General features: G+C 37.4%; 1 protein-coding gene across 1 annotated transcript in view; it reads left to right on the forward strand.

The window, feature by feature from the left end:
- The window catches only part of LOC134528457 (tRNA (32-2'-O)-methyltransferase regulator THADA-like), a 36,578-nt gene that overhangs the window by 1,760 nt on the left and 7,112 nt on the right, over window positions 1–27,706 (forward strand). Inside the window, exons 2-9 of the mRNA XM_063362084.1 lie at window positions 2,904–2,998; window positions 14,112–14,239; window positions 14,352–14,600; window positions 17,566–17,893; window positions 20,184–20,344; window positions 23,570–23,808; window positions 24,596–24,786; window positions 27,110–27,427. Coding sequence (XP_063218154.1) covers window positions 2,904–2,998; window positions 14,112–14,239; window positions 14,352–14,600; window positions 17,566–17,893; window positions 20,184–20,344; window positions 23,570–23,808; window positions 24,596–24,786; window positions 27,110–27,427 — 1,709 coding nt within the window. The remainder of the gene's footprint in view (window positions 1–2,903; window positions 2,999–14,111; window positions 14,240–14,351; window positions 14,601–17,565; window positions 17,894–20,183; window positions 20,345–23,569; window positions 23,809–24,595; window positions 24,787–27,109; window positions 27,428–27,706) is intronic.

A 27,706-nucleotide genomic window follows, 5' to 3' on the forward strand; every position in this document is an offset into this window, starting at 1 on the left:
ATAATCTGAGTTACAAATATTGCATTATTTCTTTTATACATACCCATAGACATGATATGTCAAGCAATTTCTTATATTTATTAAGAAAAAAATAAATAAAAAAAATAAAGCAGGATTTAGCGTATTAGGATATTGTTGTTAGGCATAGTAGCTATACAAGGGAGTCTGGCTGTAACCAGAATGCTTCCCCTCTTTCAGCAGTATACTCCATAAATTATTTTAAATTGTAAAATGGATTGCATACAAGTGTATTTTTTTATGGAAGCTTTATATTTGACTATGTTGCTGATTTCCATTATTTTGTAAAGTAATGTAAGATAATATTTATTCAGAGCATACGTAAAATTATTAAAATAATATTACACTATCGAGAAATGTTCTCTCTTTTTGTGTGCTACTCACCTAGTAACATTTTACGAATATAGCTGACTATAACTCGCTGTACAGTATCATTGCTTGCTCCAGTGGCAAGGAGTCCTCCCTTTTACTTCATTCTCCTTCTCCCTTGAGCTTTTTTTTTCCCTTAGATCCTTTTGCATCTCTCGCTTTCATTATTCCTCCCTCAAGCCCATTCCACTCCCTCCCTGTCCTCACCAAGAATGAGTGCCCCCCTCTTTTCAATCGCCTCCACTGCCTCTGGAGCTTCGTGTATACTTAAACCTGCACATCATATCTAAATTATATGTTAAAATACCCACATTAAATTATTCACAAATGTATCACATCTTAGTACATATTTTAGCTTTTATTTTTCTATTCCGTAGTCCCTTAGCTACCATTTAAGAAGAAGAACTTAACTTCCAGTAAGGGATAGTTTTAATCACAGCAGTATGACTTCTTTCCAGCACCACATAAGTGGGTTCTAGTAATTTTAACACCCCACACATGCATACCAGCAAGACATCTTGCTTAATCTATGACATTTGTTTTCCTTTGAATGAAATGTATGGTCACAGCCTTGAGTTCAGAGGTAAAACTAATTTTCTCTGAGTGTACATCATGACACACCATTGAAAGTCAACACTGTCACTTCGCCTCGCTCACCATGTATATCTCTAGTTAGGAATGTGCCTCATGAAGCCAACACCACTTAGTGGAATGCAACAGGTTATCATCATCTCCACTAGTAGTGAAAGGCCCCTGCTTGCTGTCCATCTTTCTGACCACAAAACTGAATGTTTTTAATTCTACGTAACAGGGATTGGACTTATACATATACCAGTAGGTACTTTTTTACTTTTTCCTTTATTAAATTAATATCATACAGGATGGATCTAAAATAAACTTCCTTACTGTAAGTACATAGGCAGGACCATGAGCATAGATCCTTGGGGGAAGGGGGCAGGGGTTCAGGGCCCCCCTGGAATTAATAATCCCCTCACTGAGGGTGCCCTCTACGTTTGCAAAATAGTGACTGGGAAACGGAGTTGATAAACACTATACTAATGTCGAAACTATATTTTATGGAAAGCCTTCTGTATATTTTAAAGTTTTCAGCTTATTGCATGCTTAAAGGCCAAAATATGTGCAGTTTACAACAAATGAGCACCCTATCCAGAGATGACTTGTGTCAGTTAAAACCCACGCCCAAAACTCTCTGGCTGCACAGGCTCCCCTGGCATATCCTACATATTTGCACCCCTGGGCAGGAGGAGGCTGTCAATGAACGCAAGTCCAGAAATTCTTTTTTTCTGTTCATTGCTAAATTCTTTACAGTGTAAATTGTACAGTGAGATACACTGATCCTTGTTATGTGGAATGCAATATTGGCAAGGCAGACAACTAACCACAGTTCACCCTACATGTTTGATGTTCTTCACAGCAATGCCATGTATAGTTTCAGATGTTGATTGGTACAATTGCGCGTACATTAGTGAACGAAGGAGAGTCGCTGTGCGATAATCCAGTACACAACACACCCAGAGCTACATCCAGTGCTCATATGCATTACCACTACATAGCTACATATGGTGTGTATGTACCATGAATACAATCAAAGATATGGCATTCCACACAAAAGGGATCCAGCACATATAATTGTAAATGTAATGGCTCTAGTGATACACAGAGGCTTTACCGGAACATTGTTCGTTGACATTTCTGCCCTACGTGTCCATTTGTACCCATAAGTAGTTGTAATTTGTTTTTTTTAGATACCTACATACTGTTTGTATTATAATCATCAACTGCTTCCAGCCTGTGGCCGGGTCAGCAAAGTAAAAAGCCTCCATCTTCCTCTATCACTCCACCGTTCCTCTTTCACTCCACCGTTCTTTCTCCTTCACTCTGTTTCATTCTTATCCCCTCTCATTCACTCCTTTAACTATCTGCTCTTCCCACCTACTCCTTGGTCTTCTTCCTTGGGACCTTCTTACTGTGTACTTCAACTCCATCATTTTCCTAGACAGCCTCACTTTTCTGAGGACTTGGCCATACTATCTCAGTCTTACTTTTTCCATGATCTTATTCAAGTCCTGTGCTCCTGATCTTGCTTGCACTATCACATTCCTGTTCCTGTATTGCCTCGTTACTGTCAACATACTCCTCATAAACTTCATATATATTGCTCTGATCTTGTCTACAGTCCATCTCTGCCCCACAAGTGACTATGAGTGCATAGTAGGTATTGTACAGCACTACTTTGCATTTTAATGTTACCTCCCTCTTCCACACCAAATCTCTCCCATAACTGTAGTATCCATCTCCTTGTTGTCCTCACCTTACTATTTTTGTGCATGTGTTCAAATGAGATTAATTTGCCAGTCAAGTGAATGGAAAAGTTCTTGGTTTTGAGGTTTCTAGCAGTGCCCCTGAATTATAAATTAAACCTTGTATATAGAAGTGTTGTGTTTTTTGAGTTATATCTACTTTCAAATATATTTAATGACTGATTTTTGTTTTAGGAACTTTGGAGACCAACTGTTATTGCGTGTCTGATGAAGTTGAGAAATTGAGTAAAGTTGAAACTGTTGAAGAACAACTTAAAATTTTGAAACTTGTGAGTTAATTCTATGTCATGTTAATGATTTCACATATTTTAGTTGGCTTGGTCAATTTTATGTATTGTGCACATCAGATTTTTAAAATATGTAGGCTACATTTTTATTATGTTACTATACTTGGACTTGTTGACTAGCTGAAGTGCCCATGCCTCGCTACATAAGTCTACATGCTAAATATTCTCGCATTGTTCATTATACATGCCCCTCCTTTTGGGTGTGCCAATATCATGGGCTTAGACCCAAGGGGGGAGGCGGTTAGGGCCCCGTCTGGAATTAAAAAGCTCCTATGTGAGGGGGTCCACTTGCGCTTACAAAATTATAACTGTGAAATGGGAATGATGAATGTAACCCCGCGGTCCCGTCCTCCTGGGAATTCTACAGATCTTCATATGTGTCGATATGTTGACAAAAATAGTTTAAGATCAAAATAATGATGTAATGCCATGACCCGTGGTCCTGTGTTCGAAACCTCGGGGTGATTTATTTTATTTATTGTATTTTGTATTTTGCATTTTTGTTCCATTGATCCCACATGGAGTCAAGGCTCCGGGATACTGAACATGTCACGTTATACATGTAGTTCCCTTTACATACAAATATGCATGTGCAGACATTAATATTTACATGATGCAAGTTTAAAACAAAAAAAGTACAGACTGGGTGTCTACCGACCCTGGAAAACCTGGAAAAATCAGGGAATAATGTAATCAGGGAAAAATCAGGGAATTTTTTTTAAAAATCAGGGAATTTTTGTTTGGCAGGTTGTAGTTGGCAATACGTTTTTTTGTGTATTTATCAGCTTGCATTGACGTAGCATCAAGTGTATCCCCTCCCATTTTTATTTTTGAATGGCAAACATTGAACAGTTCCCACGTCCATTTTCTTTTATTTACCATTGGATTCGGAAGTGGCGTCAAATCATGTGATACAAACTGGTTCAAGCTGGTCTGTTATCCTGCTGACGTGACGTGCTGCAGCATGTGCTTCCCACGTTCAGATTATACCGACAGGTGCATTTCATTTTAAGTATTATGGATGCCCTCAACGTAAACTGGGCATTTTTGTTAGCTTTGAAAATACGTATTACTGACACTTTTGGTGAAGATTCGCCATCATTGCTAGAAATTGGTAGCTGTGGGCTTCATATGGTCCATGGTTCTTTCAAAACTGGAATTTCTGCTACACAATGAGACGTAGTTAGTTTTTTGAGGCACAGTTACTATTGGTTTAAGCACGTACCTGCAAGGAGGGCAGATTACATTAGAATAACTGGATCAGAGATTTTTCCCAAGAAATTTTGTGCAATCAGATGAATACTGCAGTTGCTGAGCATGCCATGAAAAAGTTACCCCACCTGAAGAAATTTGATAGTGAAGTTTCTATTTCATCTGTATCTTTCAGTGTAATGAAAAGTGCTCTTGAAAATAATCTTCTAGAAGTAAAATTGACATTCTTCCGCTCTTTGGCATCAGAGCTGGAAATGTTTCTTACAATGTTCCAAAGTGAAGCACCCATTGCACCTTTTCTCTATGATTCACTGGTAGACATTTTATTAGCTTTGGCAGGAAAGTTTGTGAAAGCAGAGGTACTGAATTGCTTTAAGGAGAAACGCAATGTATCTCGATTGGATGTAGATAACCAGGATAATCTATTGACTGCTAACAATATCAAGTTGGGTTATGCAGTATGCCATACCATCAAGAAAGAGAAAGTACCAGAAAAGTCTGTCCTGTTACTGAAAAATGATGTTAGGACTTGTCCAAAGGTTATGGTAAAAAAACTTTAAGACAAAAGTCCCCTGAAGTACAAACTTACCAAGGGAATTTCCTGCTTATGTCCGTCTGTGCTTTTAAATTCGGGTGTGAGGAAACAGCGTTTGAAGTACAGTTTAGAATGTTGTCTTCAAAACAGGTGGCTATCAGGACAAGAAGCTGATAACATTGAGCAATCATATGAGTTGGTATGTTCCTCGCAAGATTCTGAAGCACTGTTCTCGTCTTTTTCTCGAGAAGACGGGTGCCTTGATCACTTGTGGATGCTCATTCTTAAGGCACATGCAGTAGCTGCTAAAACAGGCCTACTAAAGTTTGTGAGGATGATGTTGGTACTTTCCCATGGAAATGCATAATTGGATAGAGGATTTTCAGTGAATTCTAATCTGCTAACTGAAAACTTGCAGGAAGAAACACTGATTGCACAAAGACAAGTGTATGACTTTGATATCACCAAGTCCATGTTACAGTATGTAAGAAATGCTAGTTGTAGGCGTAAGGAAGCCCTGTAAACAAAACAAAAAGAAAAGGAAGCTACAGACAAGACTAAGGCAGAAAAAAGAATAGTTGAAGAAGAGATCAAGGCATTGCAGTTGAAGAAGGCTCGAGTGTTGGATTTGGCTCGGTCTGAAGCAAGTGCAATAGATGCAAAAGTTGATTCACTGCAAAATTAATGGGAGCTTCCTTTTACTAATGTTTTTGCAAAAGTAAGTGTGTGAAATATTTGTAGCAGCATGTTTTATTTGTCATCAAATGAGTCACTTTGGCCTCGTCTGGAAGAAGGTAATTTTTTTTACTTATTTAGGTGAGTTGAAACCCGTGAATGTACTGCTATGCAGTTTTTTTCAGTTTCGTGGAATGTCGTAATGTGTTACAGAAAACCTGGAAAAATTCCGTTTTATACCTGGAAAACCTGGAAAAATCAGGGAATTTCATTTACTAGATCTGGTAGACACCCTGTACAGAACATGTTACACAATTTAACTGTATAGTGATACTTGATACTACATATATGCAAAACATGAAGCAGCTGTTATCACAAGTCCATTCAACAAATTAACAGTTCAATTTCTCTATTATCAATCAAATTAAAGAATTCCTTCAGAGAGTAGGTAGGATATTCTATAAGTATTTGTTTTACTGTTTTTTTGAATACTGGTAAACTGTTTATGCTCATTATTTTCTGTGATATTAAGTTGTAAAGTTTTACTCCCATGTAATTTAGACCATTTTCAAATCGTCTAGTGTTATGTTCAACTATCCTCAATTTACTAGCATTTCTGGTGTTATATGTGTGAACTCAGTATGGTGGATGCGAATTTCCGCGAAGAGCGCTAGAGCTAAACACGAGAGAGGGATGGGTCGTCGGCCCCGTGTGGTACACTGAGTTCGAGGCTGCGATAGTTCGGGACCTATTATAACTATTATTGCGGCACTCCCCTGCTCAGCTTAGACGCTGATGCGTAACTAGCGGACAGGTGAAAACACTACAAATTATTCAAACCGTTTGGTCAATGAACTTTAATCACACGCGTTTGTTGGGACGCTACACAGCCGCGTTGGCACTATAAAAAAAATGTACTGCAAACACTTGTGACCTGATTCTGCGGCAGTCTCTTTAACCACGCGTCCCGCAGACAGTGCGCGAGATACCGTTAACTGGTCAGTCCCGTGGAGTGAGTTCTACACACAAATAGTATTATAGAATGATAGTGCAGACGGCAGGTGTGCGCGCGACACAATTACCCGCAGATCTCGGACGGAAGACGGCCAGTGCCGTACGTAAGCAAACCGCGCGCGGGAGGGTCACCCGGCGGTCGAGCTGTAGCCAGACAAGGTTGTTCTCTTACTGTGAACTGATTCGAAGTAGAGGTGTAAAAGTAACGAAAAAAAGCGTACCCGTATGTATTCGTTACTATCAGTGACGTAGCCAGGATTTGTGTATGGGGGGTGTTAAGAAGCATGCGCCCCCCCCCCCCCCCCCCCCCCCCCGCCGTATTAAAGCGGGGGGTGGGGGGGTCCTCCCCCGGGAAAATTTGGATTTTAAGGTGTAAAATAGTGCTATTTTAGCAGTTTTGGGTACTTAAATTTAAATATTGTAAGTATTGTAATTTATTAATTTTAATATGAAATTTGTTTGAGTGATGAATAAGAAATTAATTAAAGATTTGGTGCTAAGGGGGGGGGGTTCGAACCCCTAAAACCCCCCCCTGGCTACGCCACTGGTTACTATAACAATTAGTACTCGTTACTATCGTATCGTTACGTTACTCGTTACTTCTGATACCGCATAACATGCTATGTTATATTGCAGCAACAAATCGAGTCATATGACGTCGCGTAAATAATAATAAATAGAATATAAACAATTAAAATATTTGATAATTAACAGTTTTTGTTAACCAAGAAGCAATTAAATCTCATTAGAGCGGTTTTATTATATTATCTCTTTTAAGATAAAAACAAAACAAAACGTGAAAATACGCGATAGTAAAAAAAATAAATACATATTTCTAATTTGTAAAAAATACTTTCTTATAAACAGTAAAAAATTTGGACGACGAATTTTCAAATTATACTTTACTTAATAAACAAACATCGTTCTTTGTAACGTAAATTCATCGAATATGCGCGCGCATGCGTAAAACATACGAAAAATGCGAGTAACGAAATCCAGCCGTGTGTAACGTTTCGTTACTCGTTACTAGATGGCGCACCCGTTACTAGATGGCGCACCCGTTACTCAGTAACGAATACATGCGGTTTGCTACAGCTCTAATTCGAAGGCACGATGGTTAGCGTAGACCGAGGCTCCCGCTTTATTACTCGGATCAAAGTGTGGCAACACTGAATGCTCTCCCGCGACTCGAACCGCGATGCGTCCCGGACCGCGGCCGGATGCAGACTGCCGGAGACGGAAAGGAGCGCTAGAGGGGCGGGGGGCATCCTCCCGCGCCAATTCCATGCAAAAACAAAACTTAACTATTCTTGCGTAGACTTACAGCATTACTTCATAACTACATGTCATTGAACATTAATTTAACAGGTTTTATGATTTACGTGATTATGAATATTTATTGGTTGCGAGAGTCAAACGGAAGAGTGTTCGTCGCATGTTAGGACCATTCCACTTAATATTAGATACTTACAAACTTCTCCTATCAATTAGTGTTGAAGGCGGTATCCACAAATAACGAGTGTTGATTTAATATAATGCCCCGTAGGGACCACACACATCCTTACAGTGCACTTCCCTTTTTTTACTTTTTCACCAGTTTAAAATGATATACATTCTTACGGGGGGGAGGGGAAATTCACTGGGCCCTCCCTACCGTGGTCCAAGGGCCCTGCGCGGACGCGATGAGAGGGTGCGTGCCGCCAGCGGAGGTGGATATTAGCGGTTTAGGGACTGGGCCTAGTGACCATTAGATGCATGACGTCAGTAATAGCAGTTTCCATTGAGATTATCAAGTAAATATCGTCAAAAATGCACCAAAAAAAATAAATAAAAATCTTTTTTAGGTGCAAGGAGACTCCCCTGAAGAATCTACTTAGCAAATATCACGCCTCCGGGCCTAAAAATTTTCGCGCTACGCAAAATTGAGACAGACTGACAGATTTAAACTCTCTTTTATTGATATGGATGATAGGGTAATTGGCTTGGAGGCTGGATTGCCGCGGGGTGACATCCATTGCGTGACTCGGGCGAACCAGGCAACCTGAAACTACGATGGTTTCACATTGCCTTCCGTGAAATGGTGGTAAGAGGACAATACAACACTCAGTCCCCACATACAGGGAAAAATCGGGAAAACACGGGAATCTCAGGGACTAGAAAAAAAGACTTGAAAACTGGGAAAATGCAGGAATATTGACAATTTTATCAAAATAGTATCATTAATTTTTTTCATACTGTGTCTTTAAACTGTTATGTACATTAACCATAAATTTATGTGCGGCATCTGATTTTGACTAACATTAATTAAACTTTTCAGACTGGCAATGTTGGTTACATAGTGTTAAAACAAATAGTAACAGTGCAAACTGTATATTGGGGACTATTCTCGAACGCGATACACCAATCCCTCACTTAGAACGTCTTCAGACTGCGCGAATTAATTTACCGCTATGTTAATTTTATTACCCCAGTCTTGACTAGCACATCTGTGAGTTTCAGTTAGCACGAAATCGCCACAGGCAAAAAAAAAAGTTGGGCGACGTCACGAGGTCTGCTTCATCTCGGTAAACAACAGACGGCCGTGGCGACCGTGGCGTACATGCTTTTTTTGGAGCGGGGTACGCTACTTGAGAGGGGAAGAGATGCGCGCGCAGGTCAGACTATGCGTTCTACAAACATCAGTTACTGCGAGTTCAGTTGTGGCTTTGGAGGACGAAATGTTTTTACGCCCGCGCGTATGCTGCCGGGCCGTGCCGTTCTCGCCACCCGGCCAGAGACCGTGCCGTGACGAACTTCAGTCTAGCTAGCTTCGACACGTGCGCAAGCAACTGCAGTTGGAATCATGTCTTCCAAGCGAAAGGGTGGTGCATCGTATTCAAGTTGTGTTAAAAAACGTAAAACTATTAGTCTTGAGACAAAACTTGAAGTATTACGGCGTGCCGAATGTAATGAAGGATACACATTAATTGGTCGCTCTTTAAGTTTAAGCGAGTCAACTGTGCGCACAATTTTGCGAAATAAGGACGCTATCAAACGTTTGTCTAAGTCAGATGCTGTTGGTACTAGCGGGAATATATTTGATATTAGATACCGGAATAGAAGTGAACACATGATTCACATGGAAAGGTTATTAAATGAATGGTGCAGCGAAAAATACCACGTGCCTGACAGGATTGGCGTGAACCAAGTGGTGGTACGTGAAAAAGCAATTTTAATTTTTGAAAAGTTAAAGTGTAAATATCCAAACAGTAATGTCAGCTTTTCTGCCAGTAAAGGATGGTTTGAAAAGTTTATGGAAAGGTACAATTTGCATTGCATTAAAAAGAAAGGCGAGGCCGCGAGTGCGAATGCAGAAGCAGTTGAAAACTTTCCAGATGTACTTAAATGCATTATCAATGAAGGAGGGTACAGTGCACAGCAAGTGTACAATGTTGGTGAATCGGGTATTTATTGGAGAAAAATGCCAGACCGAACATACATCTCCGATGATGAAAAAGCCGCACCAGGATTCAAAGTTTCAAAAGATCGTTTTACACTTCTACTGGGCAGCAATGCAGCTGGTGATCATAAATTAAAACCTCTTTTAGTGTATCATTCGGAAAATCCGAGGGCTCTGGAAGGATACTCCAAGGATCATTTGCCTGTGATATGGAAAGTTAACCGCAAGGGTTGGATGACTGTCGCCCTTTTCATTGACTGGTTTCGCAACTTTTTCGTACCGGAAGTGACTGCATACAACAAAGCACACAATCTGGACAACAAAGTATTGTTAATTTTGGATAACGCACTTGGTCATCCAACAGAAATTAATAATTTGTTTGAAAATGTAAAGGTGGTGTTTTTACCGAAAAACACAACATCGCTGTTGCAGCCAATGGATCAGGGTGTTACTGCAACTTTAAAAGCTTATTATCTTCGACATATTTTCCGCCAGCTATGTGCCGCCACGGACGGGGATAATAAACAAACCACCAAAGAATTCTGGAAGTGTTACAACATTAAAAATGCCATTGACATCATTGCGGAGAGCTGGAGGGATATATCGCCGTCTTGCCTTCAAGGTGTGTGGATAAAGTTGTGCCCATCTTTCACAGACGAATTTCAGGGGCTAGAATCTATCGAAGATCATTTGAAAGATGTGACAGTTGATATCGTGGAAATGGGCCATTATCTAGGATTTCACGAATTCAAGTCGCACGATGTGAACCAACTGCTGGACTGGCATTCTCAGGAACTCACAGCTGAAGAAATAATCGAACGTGACGAGGAACAGTGTTTGGCGTTAGATAAAGAAGAAAATGCCGAACCCAAAAGAGAACTGGAAGAAATGATTGAAATTGACGAGGAACAGTGTTTGGCGTTAGTTAAAGAAGAAAATGCCGAACCCAAAATAGAACTGGAAGAAATAATTGAAACTGACGAGGAACAGTGTTTGGCGTTAGATAAAGAAGAAAATGCCGAACCCAAAAGAGAACCGGAAGAAATAACTGAAACTGACGAGGAACAGTGTTTGGCGTTAGTTAAAGAAGAAAATGTCGAACCCAAAAGAGAACTGGAAGAAATAATTGAACGTGACGAGGAACAGTGTTTGGCGTTAAATAAAGAAGAAAATGCCGAATCCAAAAGAGAACTGAATAAGAAAGAAGTTGTCAAATTTTTCAATGTGATAAACGAAGCATTCTCTGTATTAGAAGAAAATGATCCGAATGAAGAACGCAGAAGTGCTGTGATAGAAGGAGTCAAAGAACAATGTGAAGTTTACAGAACTTTTTTGACAGACTAGAAACCAAAACAGATTAAATTGGACACGTTATTTAAGAAAGAGCAAAACAGCACAGTTAATTTCACTCAAGAAAGTATCTTAAGCATTTTTATATTTTGTTTACGGTAACATATGTGCTTTCATTTCTTGTTACGTTTTGTGGGGCAACTCAAAATATGATTTGTTAAACTGATTTGTTAAAAACACTTTTATAAGAGTTATAAGTTAAATGATAACAGTGTCCGTGAGTTCTGAAGTAGTTTCATAAAAGTGGTTTTATTTTCTTAAGTTTTGTATTAACAACTACATGCAATGCGACAGCAGGCAGACGCACTCGCGTGTGTTTGAAGCGTCACGCCCGACTGTGCCAGGGTTGTGGACAAGACAACCAGCTGACTCGGTGAGTTACGTAACCACCTTATATCCCGTTACGCGGTGCCGTATTTGTCCTATAAAGTGGTACGCTTAAAAAGATCAATGGTTTGTCATATTCGTAGTCAAGTGTTATTCTTCGCATTTATATTATGTAAAGAAATTGTCCCTACACATTTTGGAACACAATACATAAATTAATTAGACTTATATTATTGGAGATCAATACTTAAGAATACGTGATTTCATATATACCACGAAAGTTTCTAGGAACGCATTAATTAATGCTAAGTGAGGGATTTTTCTTGAAGTCACCTAGATGGTGGCGCTTATGTAATTACCACCCCTACTTTCTTTTATGACAAGTATGGAAATATGGGGGTTTTGGGCAGGGAACTCTTTATTCCCTACTTTTTGCTTATGTCGTTTCTTATAATTATTTTTTTCTCATATCGGTAATTAAAATATAATTCGCCCCGCTCTATTCTATATTATGATACCAGTAACACATTTTCTTGAATTATTATCAGTATCGCCATTTTGATGATATATTTCACATTTTTAACATAATTAAATAATGGTATCACAAAATATAGCAGATGGGGTGGGACTATACGCTACTTCACAATACCAAGAAAAATTTATTATTATTTTTCACACATTTAACAATTTAAACAGGTACCAGTATCGCCAAATAGAGTATGTAGCCTACACTGGGTGGGACTATACTTCACGATACCAAGAATTATTTGATACTTACATTGATACCATTGCATGAGTGAAACTACACTGATATCAAGTTATGAAAAAGCCTTGAATTATTTTCTTTCATTCGCCTTCTCCTATGATGTCATTTATTTCCTCTACCTCCTTCCCCCCCCTCCCCCCCCCCCCCTCCACACCGATATTAAGCGGTCATAATTTCCGGTATCACATTCTAGAATTGACCCTTAAAATCTTCTTAATGAAGACTGATAGCATGTAAGTAATGGATAAATGCAGTTATTTTACGTAATGTTTTTTTTTATTTCTGACTTTGCAGCAAACAACTCTTGTATATAAAAATTTGAGTTTGTTTTTTGCTTTTTTTGTATACCACCTTCAAACTAAAAACACGTGTTTTTGTTTTACTGTCTTACTGTAAACTTATAAAATAAATGTAATTTTATGATCAAATTAAAGTTTGGGGCTTGGGTTAGATATGTATTCCAGAGATAATTCTGGACAATCTAAAAGGGGAGGAGGGTATATGGCGTTAATTTGTAATAATTGAACCAAACAACATAATTATTTTATGTGCGTTAACCTTTTAACATTGTTTTTTCCTTAAGGTATTTTTGTGTTATTACAAATAGTTTTCTATCTGTCGATAATGGTGAAGGCGATGAATTAAGGAGTCCTTAAAAACTTGATTGCAGAAGTAGGTACGAACCATGTAATATATCTGTTAACTTGCCAAACATACAGATGAGACAAGGAAAAAAGGTTACATGGGACAGGGAAAACAGGGAAATAGACCAACCTAAGAGTGTGGGAACCTTGTATATAATCCCTGATCTGGCTGGGAATCGAACCAGGGTCCTTGGCTCTAACCATCTAGCCAGTAATAATTAGACTGACTAAAGTTATGTTGGCTAAAAAAAAGTTTTTCTCAGTAATTGCCACCCCTGAGTTTGACAATTTAAATTTTTATAATAAAATTACACATGAACAGTAAACCTTTGACTAACTGTCACAGTCTGAACCAGGGCTGTGACGGATAACCAAATAGGCGGATAACAGAATGCAAATGTTCAGTAACATGATTTCACTGGTGTCTTGTGATGAAAATGAAAATAAAATCCTTTAAAAGTAAAACCTTCGCGATAACTGAGCTCATTAGAGAATTTCCTGGCATCACAAAATGTATAGGCCATTGTGACATCATGACATAAATTCTATTTGAAAGAAGAAACGCCCCTCCGGGCCAAGTATTGTATTAAGTTTTACAAAATGATCAATTTAAACTTCAATACATATGAGTAGAAATGTATTGTTTGTGTACTGTATGTTTGTGTGTGTGTATGTATGTGTGTGTATATGGATATATATACATATACATACACACACACAAAACTATTTTACTGTTAAATAATCTGCCATCTACTTCTGTATCTTTGAGGCCCAACCTTTTTGTATGGCGATCATCCATGTCTTAACACAGAATGCATGATTACTGATAGCAGAAACTGACAGTTGAATGAGTAACTGTAAATCAAAGAATTACTGTACTTAGTTCATGAATACTTAGGTGTTTTTAGAGTTCTTGTTGATGTTGTAGAAGTTGTACCACAGGTAGGAAACATACAGATTCTGTGTGTTCTCAGGGTTCTTTAATCATGGGTCATTCATTGATTTCCTATTCGTTAATTTTCTTCTTGCTTTATGCAAACAAAAAATACTTTTTTAAGGATGCGGAGCCAAAACCAGCATAATTAAATTGTGATGCAGATCATGATGACTGATTTATATGTTTGTTTTTGCAGATGGCTAAGAATTGTTCCATGAGTGATTGTGATAGTGAAAACAAGCTACTTCATTTTTGCGTAAAACTGCTCACAGATTTTTATTTGACAGCTACTCCAAAAAATCCTTTGAAAAATGCAATTCCGAGGTAAGGAATACAATTTCAAGAACTGTATGAATATTGTTATATTTAAATTAATGTTACATATCCATTTGTGATAAATTTTGCCCATTGCCATAATTACATATTTTTTTTGCAGGTTGCTTTCAACGTTTCCTCAGGCTGCTCACGACGATATTACTGCGTACTTGTCTTATGAACTAACAAAACTTATGGAGTCAACACTGCAGAATTCATCTCCTCTAAAGGAAATGAATGCAGTTGTCAACACAATCAGCTGCTGTTTTGTCAACAACTTTACATTGGGAATAAAATCTGTTGGTCATGCCATTGTAGATGTCATTGCATACATAAAGTCTTGTCTGTCGAGATACATCAAAGAATTGAAGTGAGATGCCTTCTTTTATTTGAAAAATTAGTTAGAAATTGTTTAGAAATTACTTTTCATGATAGTTTTAAGTACTGTAGTTTTCTGTCTTTTTCTTCATTTATCCTTTTATTTTCACTGGATGTCTATTATTTTTACCAATAGTACAATTAATTCTCTATGACCTGAATTGTGCTTTTGGAATAAAGTCCAGCGCTCCTCTTCCAAGAGAAGTTCTGGATGCTAGTTTTCTCTTTTGGTTCTCTTGTTTCTCTTGTAAAAAGTAGCGTTTAGTAAATATTTGGTGAGGAAATTTGTGACCTTACAAAAAATGCAAGAGAGCTATCTGGATAAATTCAAGGGTAAGTCCCTTAGCTAAAGTAATGACAGTAAAATTAATGAAATATCAACTGAACATTTAAAACCAAGCCTTGAAGCTGAATTTCACACGCTGTATTGAATTTTTTTTCCTTCATTTTCTCGTCATTACTATTAGTTAAGGGCTTTTTCTGTAAAATTAGCACCATACTTATCTTGAACATGCTGTTCTGGACAGATATTTTTAACGGATAATTGCTAAGTGTATTATAATGTGTATAAAATGTTGCTAAATGTTTGTAAGAATTATCACCTGGGCAACGTTTTACACCCATAATATTACATTTGATTAGTAGCCATTTAAAGTATTTGTGGCAGAACAACATATGCAAGAGAAGGCTCTTTTGTTTTTTGTCACGTTATGGTATCATTGTGTGCTGTGGCATTTACTTGGTCAGATAATTAGTCAACACGAGAATAAATATACATATATAAAAATTAACAAATTGACTATACATAACATAGTGTGTCTACGTACCATGGCTATTCCAAATCCAAAATTTAAACATGGATTTGTTCCCTCTGTAGATATTTCCATCTAAATTTCTCTGTCACCCATGGTCATTTATGCAGTTTAAAAAAATTAATGTTGACCACATTATGACGAAATTTAATCGAATTATAACAAACCCACGGCAGAAAGTGAGACCTCATCAATACAACCATTTGCGCCTTTATTATGACAGACACCTGTAGAAGTTTGGTTTGGTTTTTGGGTGTCTGTCGACACTTTTCATTTACGAATATTATAGAATACATTTGTACTTAAACTCACATTGTGTCAAATTCATTTACTGAGTGGATACATAAGCCAGTCACTGAAAAGTATTTTTAATAATTAGTTTGTTTTAAAATAATTAAAAAAAATGAAGCCTTTATTTTGTTTCTAGTGTCGGTGAAAATTTATTTTTTAATTGAAAGTAAGGTGATGAAGCTTTATTTGTGTTTATATAGCATTTATGTAATAATGATTCATCATAGTTCTTTTTATGGGCAGATTCCTTGCACATTATCGTGTAACCCAAATATTCCAGTTAACCAACTCGTTCACTATTGTTTATGAAGGGTCAAATTAAGATTTGTCCTTCGAAAGTGCAGTCTGCTTTCATTCACCCGGCAGTCTCTCCACCTCTCTTACTTCATAAACGTCTTTTAAGAGACTATCAACTGATAGTCAGTTCCCATCCGCTTTCGATAGACATATGGTAACATTGCACAGTATTTTCTCAGCTGAACTGCTCAGAGGGCGTGTGGAAACCGCTCTATCATTTTGTTTTTCAGTTGTTTTTTTGTCCGGTGTCCCACTGAAAACACAATCTTGTTTGGTTATTGAAGATAGATGTAACTTGTGTGACCATGTGTATGGGAACGTAAACTGTATCATTTACTCCCAATGAAAATAAAGTTTTTTTTTTAACCCAAGGATACTTAAAGAGAAATCAGATTGCAAAATTGTAATAAAGCATTTTACTGTTAAAACTGATCAGAATTTTTCTCTCAGCTATATCATAGAAAATTGTTGATTGATTACTGACATTTCAATTAGTTCTTTGAACGAGGTCTACATGCATGACATTTGATAAACTGTCGAAAATGTATACAAGCAGTTAATTTTTGGAGAATGGTGATCACGTATCATCATAAAAATCTCCATGGCTTTGGCGACTTGTTATTTCATCTGTGCAACGTATTTCTGTTGAACTGTGGACACCCAAGTATAAAATATAATGCATGGTTTTCCAATCCGTCAAAAAATTGAAAACCCCTGTCAGTGTGATTCCTAAATTCCTCCAAATCTTCTGCCATCACAGCACAACACACGGTGCCTAAGCAATCCTTATGAGCAAAACGATTTTTATCCCGTGCCAGTTTAATTTCAAAACAGATTTTACAAAATATTAAAATTACAATCCTGCCATGCAGCATACAGGTTTAGTAGAATAACAATCACATACAATAATGTTTTATGTGAAAAATTACTATTAAAAATGTGTGTGTGGAATCCACACGCGACAGAATTTAAACTTCTTGCTTATTATATTATTAGGTAAAGGCAACTTGATCCTCTTTGGCTGAGGTCGCAGATAAAAAAAATGCAAGTATGTGAGCACTAAATTATACTCTTGTGCAAGTATGTGAGTGTGCAAGTGTAAATATGCAAGTTTGCAAGTATGCATTTGTGCAAGTATGCTCCATCATTTATACCTCTCTCCTGCCGTCTCCTCCACTACCGGTTCCCCCACCACATACCTATTCCCCTCATGTAATTGGAATTTTCGTAACGCTTGAAAACTATAGCCCCCATTCCTCCCAATCCCCAAGCAAAGAAGTTTCACTTCAAAAGTTTACTGTTTCATCGGCTTTCAACCAAACAAGCACTTGAATAATTTTCAGAACACATTCACTTCCAAGGGGTTGGCTTTCCTCATCCAGCAGTCAACCAACCACAGAGTCTCTGCAGAGCAGTTTCAGTTAACAAGCCTTGCGTTGGGTGGATATCCGGTCAAAAGAGAACTCTGAATTTGGCCATGAGTGTGCTTGAAAATTTGTTCACTGTCATTCATTAGAATATTGCTGGAGTGACAGCTGAACTGTGGATGTGTTGCAGACAGAACATTCCCATAGCAGCCAAGCAGGAGGTGTGCCAGTTCTCGCACGCGACCATGCAGACGCTGGTGTCGGTTTTGCAAAAGTGCCAGCCGTCCATCAAGTCTCGGATGTCTGCGCGCGACGACCCTGGTCAAGAGCCCGCGCCTGCCAATGGGATCGTCGAGAACGGCGTGGGGGAAGACGTGGCGGCGATGTTGGCGGAGCTGCGGAAATCGGCAGAAGAACTGTTGAACCTTGATGACTGCCCCATGGATATGAAAGCCAATTGTGGTCTGGTTGTCGTATTGCTGTCTATGTATCTGGAAGGTGATGAGGGCTGGCAGAAGGTAAATGCATACCAATTTTATCTTGTTTTCTTAATATTTACCATGATTTTTATTTTAATGGCAATAAACCATAGTATTTCTTCACCAACATTTGTTACTATTTTAGATATTGTTCCTGCTGCCTCGAGCTCACGATAATGAGTTTTGTGATTCATAAGTACAATTGATGAACTGTGAAAAATGATTTTGCTGTAAATATACAATTCAATCTCTCTGGATTTCCTAGCTCACACCTGTAATAAATAATAGGGAAGAATTTTTTTTTTGTGTTTAATATGCCTCCCTCCAAAATTATCAACAAATTAAATTTGGGTTTTTAATGCATGTTGATATTTATGTACATTACAGAATACAGGATCACTTACTTCCTTCTGTGAATCGGACATCTATATAAAAATACATTAATCATGTTATCATTTTTCTGCTAATAAAAAATATTGGAATGACTTTAAATGCTAAGTGAAATAAATTATTGAGTACGTTGTACGTATAACATTTTTAATGGAAATTTTTTCTATGGTTAAAAAATTTAGTATGGTATAATGATAGTGATAATTGCAGAAAAAAATAGATAATTTAATTAAAAGCTTATACTAGTCATTAAATCATTTTTATTATTAACTGTAAATGCTTAATTAACCTTACCAAAATATTTTTTAACCTAAGGCAGCTTTATATTTACAGAAAATTTTTCTTTGAATCTATTTGCTGGAAAGTTACACAATACAGAGTTCTATTTCATTATGTTACTCAACATTTCTACGTAACTGAAATGTTTCAAAGAGATTACAAAAAATATATATATAAAAACCTAGCATGAGGATTATGGCATCTTCTGTAAGATTTGAGTGAGTACATGTGGGTTTAGGTGCTTCCTGTTCCGCACCCATGCATACTTGTTTCGGTTAACAGGTCCTGTCCACAGATTTTCTGTAACCTGTGTCTACTCCTTAATTTTGATGTTGCCATTTCTTAAAATAATATTCTATTGTACTTAAAATGTAAATACCACTTGTCTGGGTGCTCTCCTATAAATTTTTTTAAAAGGTTTTCTCTCCTGTAAAATTTTTAAAAGGTTTTAAGCACCCATTTTAAAACTGGGAGAGCATACCCAAAGTTGTATTTAAAATGTTTTAGTGAGATAAGTTTTCTTTTCAAGAAATGGCACTTACAACATTTTGATGAATTTTTGTATAAGGTAAATCAATAATTTCTAAACCACAAATTACAAATTTAAAAACCACTGATTACAGATTTACAAATAATGAAAAGGTTTATGTATTAATTGTTTTAGTCATCAAAACATCAGTGAAGGACATACCAAACCAATTGCTTCTGGAATAACCAGGCCATATTTGTTAATGTGTTTAGAATTTTTCTACATGTTTCTTTAATGAAACCAATAACAGTTTGTACATATTCCAGCATAAATAAAAAAAATTGGTTGTCTAAAGTCGGTTTATGGACGATAGTTTAACGTGACGTCATAACAAAACATTGATGAAATGATTGCATACTTTTATGAATAAAATTGAATCATTTTTATTGAATTATCACTATTTTGTATGGATACAAAGAAGGAGTGAAATGAAATCTACAATTTAATTGATAAATTTACTTTTATTTGCACTCATTAATTCAAATATGTTTATTATTTTAACGTAGAGATTATTTTAACTATAACTTTTATACATGTTCGCTATTTAACTTCTTCCAATCTGTGTTGTTCTGTTAAGGATAGGACGATGATAGGAAAAGTAGGAAACAAATGGGAGTGTTTCAAGTTTAATTTGCCGCGAAAAAGTCAAATCGATGGTTTTTCCAATCGAGTGGAAGAGAGATAGATGCGGCGCAAGCGTACAATGAGCGTAATGGGACACAGCGTAATGGGACAATGTGCGTAACGGGACACTTCGTGCGTGCAGCCGGCATTCATCAATTTATTAGACGTCACGTCAAAAAAGTGTATTTCGCCTGCCATATTCTCAAAGCATTAAGTATATAACTGCATTAAGATTGTGATTTGAAAACAAGGAGAACAGACTAAAAAAAACTACTTGAAAAATTCCACCAACCCGTTTATTATTATTATTGTTATTATTGTTACATTTATTATTTGTTCTTCAAAATCCCTGCAGTGGATTAGTGACAAATTAAACTTAATGTATTTGGGCGTATATCATGTATAAGATTTCGCGCTATGTGCACTGCATGTCTTAATTCAAAATTGGGGCGTGGGGCAGAGTAAATGTTTCTAGTCAACCATCGTGTGGATTGTGTTTCGTCGAAGCTGCTGTCGCGAGGGGCGGCCCCCAGCGACGGCGTCCAGCTCTGCCTGTGCGTGGGCGTGCTGAACGCCCTGAGTCCGCGGCAGCTCCTGTCCGCGGTCCCGCCGTCCGGTCGCCCGGTCCTGTGGAGCGTGTTCGACCAGCTCGTCGGCGTCAGCTGCAGGTGAGGTGCGCTCTGCCCCGGGACCAGGGCCGGTGCAAGGTAAATTGGCGCCCTGGGCGAAAAACCTTAATGCCCCCCCCCTCCCCCCATGGGCCAGACACCACAAAAAAAATTTTCCTTGCCTCAAAATACATCACATAAGCCTAAGATTTTGTCAACAATCAAATGTAAGCAGGCTTGTGTTTTTTTTTTTTTACTTTTTTACTTATTACAAATCATAAAAAGGTCACCTTGGACTTTAAATAATTACTCATATCAATATAAACATTCCAAACTGTTACAGAAATCCATTTTTCATCTAGTTTCAATAATCGTTAAACATATTATATCAGCTGTTATGTGTCGTGCTGCGCCGCCCACAGCTACTTGGTGCCCTGGGCGGTTGCCTGGTTCGTCTGTATGGACGCGCCGGCCCTGCCTGGGCATCCTCGACGGTGCTGTCCGCTCGAGGCTGCCAGGCGCCAGTGTGCCGTTCCAAAACTTCTCAAGATACTGGGGGTGGTCTCTGGTTGAGTAAATTATTTAACAAAAGTCCATTGCCGTGATACTGAAGTCGCTTCATTTATTTTTATTTGCTTGCTTCTTAAAGCGAAACTTCCTTGTGTGCGACGAGAGTAAAATATCAACGCCGAAATTTAATGCAACCTTTTCGTGAAACATTTGTTGTGAAACGTTACTGACGTGAAAAAAACAGCAAATATGTACCTCTCGGCCGAAGAGAGATATAAAAACACTATGCCACACATGTTGCTGGATTAGTTTTTAGAAAATTTGTTTTCTTACTCTCCCTGCAGTTTCACTTTTTACGACATACTTCAAGTCGAGGTTTGAATTACCAAAGACGTTTCACTTCTATCACTTGTGTTGAGTTACACTTTTTTTTGTACATTTTATTCTATTTTTTGAAGTGAGACTTCTTTGGGTGCAATGGGAATAGAATTTTAAGGCCGAATTTTAATGCAATGTTTTCATGAACTATTGTTTTGAAAAATTTTTTGATGCCAAAGAGATATTATGAGATCACTTAATATTCTTACATCACATGTATTGAGTTACATGAGCTCTTTTTTTTATTTTTAAGTTTTGTGTTTTTTACTATTTTATCTTTAAAAAAAAATGCATCATCAGTTTGAAATGAGATACAACTTAATGTTCAAGAGAATACTGACAGTTTGTGGCATCTCAAAAATTTTGATATTTAGAGGTTGTCACAACGTACAGTGAAAACTCATTATTCAAAGCTCTTTTAATACAAAACTTTTATTAATACAAAGTGTTTTCACAGTCCCTAGAAATTACATAGAAGTTTTAGGGATAATTATTTTTTTTAATACAAAATTATAGTTTTTGATTAATACAAAGTTGTTTTAATTCAAAGGGTAATCAATGAAATGTAATAAAGGATGGTTAAATAAGTATCTCCGATTAATTAAAGAAACAATATGAAGTTTCAACTAAATAGTAGTGATGCCATTACTTTGGTTCATTGTAGGTTGGGTGGGAAAAATATCTGAGAAATTCTATTCTTCCAAAATATTGGTAGTATGTCTTTTTGTAGGTAATTTCTAAACCTAAACCTTTGCTTTTATTTTCTGCATTTCATCCTAAGTGTGAAACAATAGAAGATATTTTTTGACGCACAATTGTAGCCATCCAAAAATTGTATTTTACAACCATAAAAAAAAGTACGTAAAATTGTGTGCAAGGTTAAACTTAATTTGAATTATCTTTGATAGATTTGTGCAATGGGAGTGCAATACTTGATGTAAGCTTTTGGACATACGCCATTGCTTAGCACATGTATGTCTGTAGAAGAAAACTACAAAAAAAAATTGGTTGTCTGTAAAGTCGGTTTACGGAAGATAGTTTAACGTGACGTCATAACAAAACATTGATGAAATGATTGATCCAGAAGAAAAAAAAAATATATTCGGCCTTAGACTGAGCCGTAATAGGTTTTTGCAACCAAACCATTTAGGCATTAAAAATATTATATTCTTTGAGGAAGATATATATATATTTTTTTTAATTTTTCTATCTTTTGTATGATAAAATCTACCTCTGCATACTTTTATGAATAAAATTGAATAATCACTATTTTGTATGGATAAAAGGAGTGAAATGAAATGTACAATTTAATTAATAAATTTACTTTTATTTGCATTCATTATTCAAATATATTTATTACTTTTGAAATGTTACGTGCGCCGTATTTATTTTTACAAGTTCAAAAAAAAAATCCCGCACCTGCCGGGATTCGAACCGACAACCTTTCGATGAGAAATTAGTGCCGCTGACCGCTCAGCCACGAGGCCATGCATGAAGTATGATAGTTTTAGTTTGGTATATACAGTTTATAATAATTTTGTTCATGGTAGGGGAATAATATTATTTCGTTTCAATAACTCGATTTTATTACAAATACGCATCCCAAATACATCAAACATATTTATAAGGTGTTACAATATTTTTTAAAACATTATGCAAAAGATCCCGGTTGTAATTTGAATTATTATGTGTAACTGTAAAACACCATTGTTGGTTCAAAACGTATTTGAATATTCAACATTACTTTTAAATAACCGTACCGATTGTGCTGAAAATCGGTGGACGATCGTTACATTACATAATATTAATAATTCAAACGACGAAAATATGATTGAAAAGTCAAATCGATGGTTGTTCCAATTGAGTGGAAGAGAGATGCCACGCATGCGTACAATGAGCATGAAGAGAGATGCTACACATGCGTACAATGAGCAAACAGGATCATCCGTAGTGGGACACTTTTTCGTGCGTGCAGCTGGCGTTCATCGATTTATTAGACCTTGTCACGTCAAAAACACAAATGACAAATTCTTTGTTTGTTGACCATATTCCTGTTGTGGAGTTTTGTGTTGTGTTAAATCCTGACAACAGCAATTTTTTGCTTAATTCGTTTTTTGTCATTTGTGTTTTTTTTTTTTTTGTAGTTTTCTTCTACAGACATACATGTGCTAAGCAATGGCGTATGTCCAAAAGCTTACATCAAGTATTAATTTGAATTTGCACTAGTACATATTATTTCATAGTTTTGTTTCCCATTTTTTTTGTATGTGATTGATCTGGATACAGAGACCTGGTACCCACCCACAGCCCCCAAGAAGAGGCTATCCAATGAGGAAGTTTTGCCGTCGTGGGAGTGACTTCTCTGTCATCTCTTCTTTACTTTATGTGTGGCCACAGGGCGTCGGCTTCGTCGAGCATGGCGCTGGCGGCGAGCCGGGCGATGCTTCTGCTGTCGCGGGACGTGCTCGCGTGCGTGCAGGGTGGGGGCGGGGCCCCCGTCCTGCCCCTGGAGCGCCTGCGGGAGGCGCTCGTGTTCGTGTGGACCCACCTGGAGCACTACATGGACTCCGTGCGGCACTCGGCCCACGTGACGCTGCTCAACTACGTCAGGGCCGCCGCTGCCCTCGCCAACCCGGGTAAGTGGCTTCGCTGGGGATGAGAGTCTTCCAGCGAAACTAATTCATATTCAAGTCATAGAAGTAGGTTTTTTGTGGTTTTATTTTCGGGCCAATTTCATTTTTAAAACAGTAGATTTTTGTGTTTTTGTTTTTATTTTCAGTGAAATCTTCTTTATTAAAAACATAGCATAGTACTGAACAAATATGATAACTAAATGTTTCATGATACCAATTTCTCGAAAACCGTATCATTTTTCCTGATACGTGATGCACATTTTCAATATAATGATTTTTGTAATAAGCATGTTTTAACTTTACAGAAGAAATAAAATAAATGAAAAATGTTTTAAGGTTGTAATGTAAAAATGAGTAACTAATAACAGTTGCAAGATTAAAAATAGTAAACTTTTTTCCAATATCTTTTTATTAAATCGTGGTACAAACATAATGCAAAGTAAATTTATTTCATTGAATTTAATATTTAAAATATTATGTTTTTGTCATTGTTAAGTTTTGATTAAAAAATACAGGTTAGTTTCATGATTTTAATTGCACTTCGGTGGTATATGGTTTATTTAGATTCTTTTTGGTGTTATTTTGGTTTTTTATAGGGTTGTGCGAGAATGAGATTTAGGCCTTGAGAAATTTTAGAGAAAGAAATTATTTTTTTTGTGGAGCTTAAGTTTTTTTTATTTTTAAAAATTGTATTTAAAAAAATGTGCTCTTAGAATGTACCCTACCTTGTATTGTAGAAATAATCAAAAACATCAAACTAATTTGTATTTTTGTATGTTTCTTCCTTTAGGAGGAGACGATGGAAAAGCAATGAATGCAATAATGGAATCGGTGATGAACATCCCAGCGTTCAAGAAGTGTCGCTATGTTGGGTTGTCTACTCTAGCCAGAGAGATTGGTTGCCAGCCTATATTGGAAAGAGTCCCTAGCCTTGTTGAAGACTTTATCTCCTCATTAGATGATACAGCTGTTTCAGCCAGTGTGAGTTGAAATCATGTTTTACTTTATAGTTTTCTGCTGATTTTTTTTTTTTTTGCATATTATCACCACAATCTGTTGTTTATTGATGTTAGAACATTTTAAAATAACTTATGTTAAAAAAGCTTTAAGTTATGAATTTTAAGTTGTAGCAGTCGTTGATCAGCTGCGTAGTGATCTGTTTCAGTATCTGATTCTCATTCAAAATACTATGAAAAGTATTAATGTTTGCACTATGCCCATTAGGACTTTTCAGTGTGTAAACATCTTAGCTCTTGATATACAGCATTTGGTAGTAGTATGTAGTAATTTTGTGAATGGAACAGAAATGTTATCTGTGGCGGATGGTGTGAACTAAATTTCATAGGGACAAAAAGAAAAAAAAATATCAATTTTAAGAACCAAATATTACTTTATAGGAGAAACTATTTGTAGCAGTCAGACACTATTAATAACGAGGCATTCCATTAATGATATGCTATAGTCAAACATGGCCAAAAAAATTTTATATAAAAATATTTGTAGGCAAAACCTGATAAAACCAAGATATCATGTTTAAACTACAATTTATCTTAAAAGTAGGAATTGAATACCTATGTATTATCGGATAATGCTGTTGATAAAATACAACAAGAAAATGTATTCCTAAAATTCTCGTTCAAAACTTTCCTTTTCAAAAATAACCTTTTGTACAATTTAAACATTTTTCATTACATTATAAAGTTGTGTCTAAACTTTTTGTGCTCTTTGGGTATATCTGGCAGCAGATAACACTGAAACAAGAACAACGCTAATAGCAGAGATTTTACAGTGCAAGATTGAGAGTAAATGTCCATTAAAATGCACATAGCAAACTAAAGATGAGGCACGTTATGGTCACGTATGGTGTCAAGCATGCCAATAGACTTTGACTGGTAAGTGATTGGTAGGGCTGACCGCAGGATTGGCTGATTTAAACCATGGCTTAGAGTGGTTTTATAAAGAAAAAATGTGTTTTTAAATAGAATATCTTTTTCTTTTTAAAGAAAGCTCTAATTCTACTCTAATAACAACATAAGTTTGGTTATTAATTTTTCTTGTAATTTACAGAAATATAAAATTATAAAAATAATCAAGATCTCATTTAAATTATCTGAATAATGTGTAAATTTTACCCAGTTAAATACTCCTCTAAAATTAAAAATATTAAATAGTTAATTCCTATTCTGTGGGAAATCCCTGATTGTACTGTAAACACCCATTATGTGGGAAACGCCTGTTCTATGGAGAATCCTCTCCCTGTGGGGAAAAACCCTTTCTGTGGTTAAGTCCCAGCTAGATGTTCAGATTTGCTGTACTTTAGTTCTTTGATGGTACAGTAGAGCACCCCTCAACCGTAATTGCCACAAACGGAACTCCCGATATCCGGAACTAATTTTCCAAAACATTTCCGCACTGGAACGAGGCATTTTTGCTTTTGCCTGACTGTACATGTCTTGTAGGCGCGCGCGCACGTCTGTCAGAGAGCTAATTATAGCCAGTCTTTCCCGCGCATTGCGTAAATAATACACCGCTGGTTTTCACGTCGGACGTGAATTAATATAAACATGTTTATGCTATAACGCTATAAGTAGTTTTATTGTTTCACTATGTCAAGTAAACTGAAAATTCCGGCTGGCCCGAGAGTATGTACACAGACTCCCACAACACACGCTGACACACGTGATAGCCAGTACATTTACTTCCAACGTGTAATGCTTTCATTTATAGACAATAATTCAGTGTACAAATATGTATTATGTACATATTTATACGTTAATATATGGTTAAACAGTCTACATTTACCTGTATTTCTCTATCTCTGTGTTTTTAAACGAGGTGTTTGAAGTGTTATTCTTGTGTATCTGAAATGTAAACTGTGCGTGGCAGTGACTATACACTCTCCAGGAAGTGTGAATCACTAGCACGTCAACACAGAAGTAACACAACACCGCAGCTGTAGTCCTAATACCTCCCCTGACCCCTCTGTTTCTTCCTCTTTCCTCACGCACGCACCCACCCACAGTGATAAGAAACACGTGCCTGCCAGCTTGCTTGAATGAAGGTCATTCAACCGGCCCGGAGGCCGGCCCTACCGCAACTCCCCTTACCCGGAATTTTCCCATAACCGGAATAGACCTCCCCCCAATGATTCCGATTGAGGGGTGCTCTACTGTATAACTTTTCTGGTTCAACATGAGTGGCAGAAAGCGGGATATTGTATGGCTTTCATTTGAAAATGGTGATAACTGAAGTAACTAACGAAATAAAAACAACCTGGTTTAATCCAACCTTGCCTGACGGGCAGGTGTCGGGGGCGTTCGAGACGCTGATGCTGCGGCACGAGGGGGAGTGCGCGGACCCGGATGCCTGGGTCAGCACCTGGCTGCTGCCCGCTCTGCGCCGCATGGCGGCCCCAGCCCTCGACGGCGTCCTGTCCAAGGCGGTGGGGCGCCGCCCCGCTGTGGTGCTGCGGCTGCTGGGCGCCGACCCGGGCCGGCTGCGGGCGGTGCTGACCTGCCTCAGGGCGGGGCGCCGGCGGGGGGCCCTGTCCGCGGACGACGGGTGGAAGGGCCTGCTGCCGTGCTCCCTCCTCGAAGGGGCCCTGTGGCACAGGGACGAACAGGCAAGCCACGCTCGCAGTTGCTACTTCGTGCATATCTTCGACAATAAAGGCATTGGAGATGGACTAACTTTGTGCAAATGAAGTAAGGAGACCCGAAGACGTCTGCGAGTATTTAAAAAAAATGAATTTAATGTTTGTGAATATTTCGATATTGTATTCTACATTTCAAATAAAATCATTTTTTTTTTTCATTATTCATTACTAGATATGGCAAATGGGATGAGACTCATTCACAAAATATTTAAAGAAAAAAAATTAACAATTTTAGGCTAAGATTTA

The sequence above is a fragment of the Bacillus rossius genome, chromosome 1 (genome assembly GCF_032445375.1).
Source record: "Bacillus rossius redtenbacheri isolate Brsri chromosome 1, Brsri_v3, whole genome shotgun sequence".
Taxonomy (NCBI): Eukaryota; Metazoa; Arthropoda; class Insecta; order Phasmatodea; family Bacillidae; genus Bacillus; species Bacillus rossius.